Source organism: Olea europaea, chromosome 13 (genome assembly GCF_002742605.1).
Source record: "Olea europaea var. sylvestris chromosome 13, O_europaea_v1, whole genome shotgun sequence".
Lineage (NCBI taxonomy): Eukaryota > Viridiplantae > Streptophyta > Magnoliopsida > Lamiales > Oleaceae > Olea > Olea europaea.
Window position 1 is genome coordinate 7,622,722 of NC_036249.1, and position 1,169 is coordinate 7,623,890.

General features: G+C 33.2%; 1 protein-coding gene across 1 annotated transcript in view; it reads left to right on the forward strand.

The window, feature by feature from the left end:
- Positions 1 to 945, forward strand: part of LOC111408392 — a 5,436-nt gene extending 4,491 nt beyond the window's left edge. Inside the window, exons 3-4 of the mRNA XM_023038157.1 lie at positions 6 to 152; positions 613 to 945. Of these exons, the coding sequence (XP_022893925.1) occupies positions 6 to 152; positions 613 to 699 (234 nt within the window). The 3' untranslated portion in view covers positions 700 to 945. The remainder of the gene's footprint in view (positions 1 to 5; positions 153 to 612) is intronic.
- Positions 946 to 1,169: the final 224 nt, after the last annotated feature.

Consider the following 1,169-nt stretch of genomic DNA (forward strand, 5'->3'; position numbering starts at 1 on the left):
ATTTTTGTAGTTGTGATCTAATTTTTCCCACACGTGCTCTATCTAATGTGTTTGATTACAGGCACCACTGCCCAATGTTAGTTGCTCAGTGGCAGAATGCTGTAACTCGCAAGGATATGGTCAAGTTTTTCTCATTTAGGGATTTTAATGAGGTAAAACATGTTGAAGTTCTTTTAGATCTCACACCAATGGCATTACTTGGCTCTTTCAGATGATGATACCATAGTTTTTTTTTTTTTTTTATTCAAAATGTTATTTGATTAGTGCAGCACCTTTTCATTTCACGATGGTAGCAGAACATCTTGAAAGTATGGAAATCACTGTTATGACAACGGATTTCTCATATTTTCAAAATTGCAGAAAATTGTTTTACCTACTTCAATGAAATAACCATCTCCTCAAAACATTATTTCCCAGGCTTAAAATGTTTACTTGTAAAGTTTTAAAATAATTGTATTTTTATTGATCGAAATTCGAAATAGCTTATTTAGTAAGAGTTACTCTTAAAGTAATTTTGTTTTTTCTTACAAATAAGAGAAAAGTTACTTATCCAAACTTGTTTGGAAACAAAAAATTTAATGAACAAATATCTCAAGCTCTCTTTCCTTGCAGAATGGTGGAATTCTTACTATCCCAGCCGATAGGTTTCTACATGAAGTAGCATTTAAACTCTGGAAAGCTCCGAAATATGGAGCATAAAGTAGAATTATTTGTGAAGAAACGTAGAAGATTCTGAAATTGTTTGGGAAGCAGAAGCCCTGATAATAAGAGCAAAGTCTATAGAATAAGCTGAAGATAAATGATCGGAAGAGAGGTCTGTGAATGCTGGTTTCTGATGATTCTGATAATTTATTTTCTTTCTCCCAAATATTGTGATAATGAATTTTTATTTCACTAATTTTCATCTAATCTTGAAGGAATCATCTTGATATTACCTTTTGACGATGTCGATCCTTTAGTCCATATGTGAGTTTATGAAGTTAAACTCTACTAGTTTCTTGAGTAGGTTCGGTCTATTTTGCTGTTAAGGTTTTCTTCTGATATAGACTTTATCTGTTGCTTCGAGGCGAAGTTATGAAATTCTTTGGACATTGATTCATCCATGTGGGAGATGGGAGCAGACTTACAGTCCAAGTAGCACTTAATCGAACCTAGTTAGCTTCTGCGGT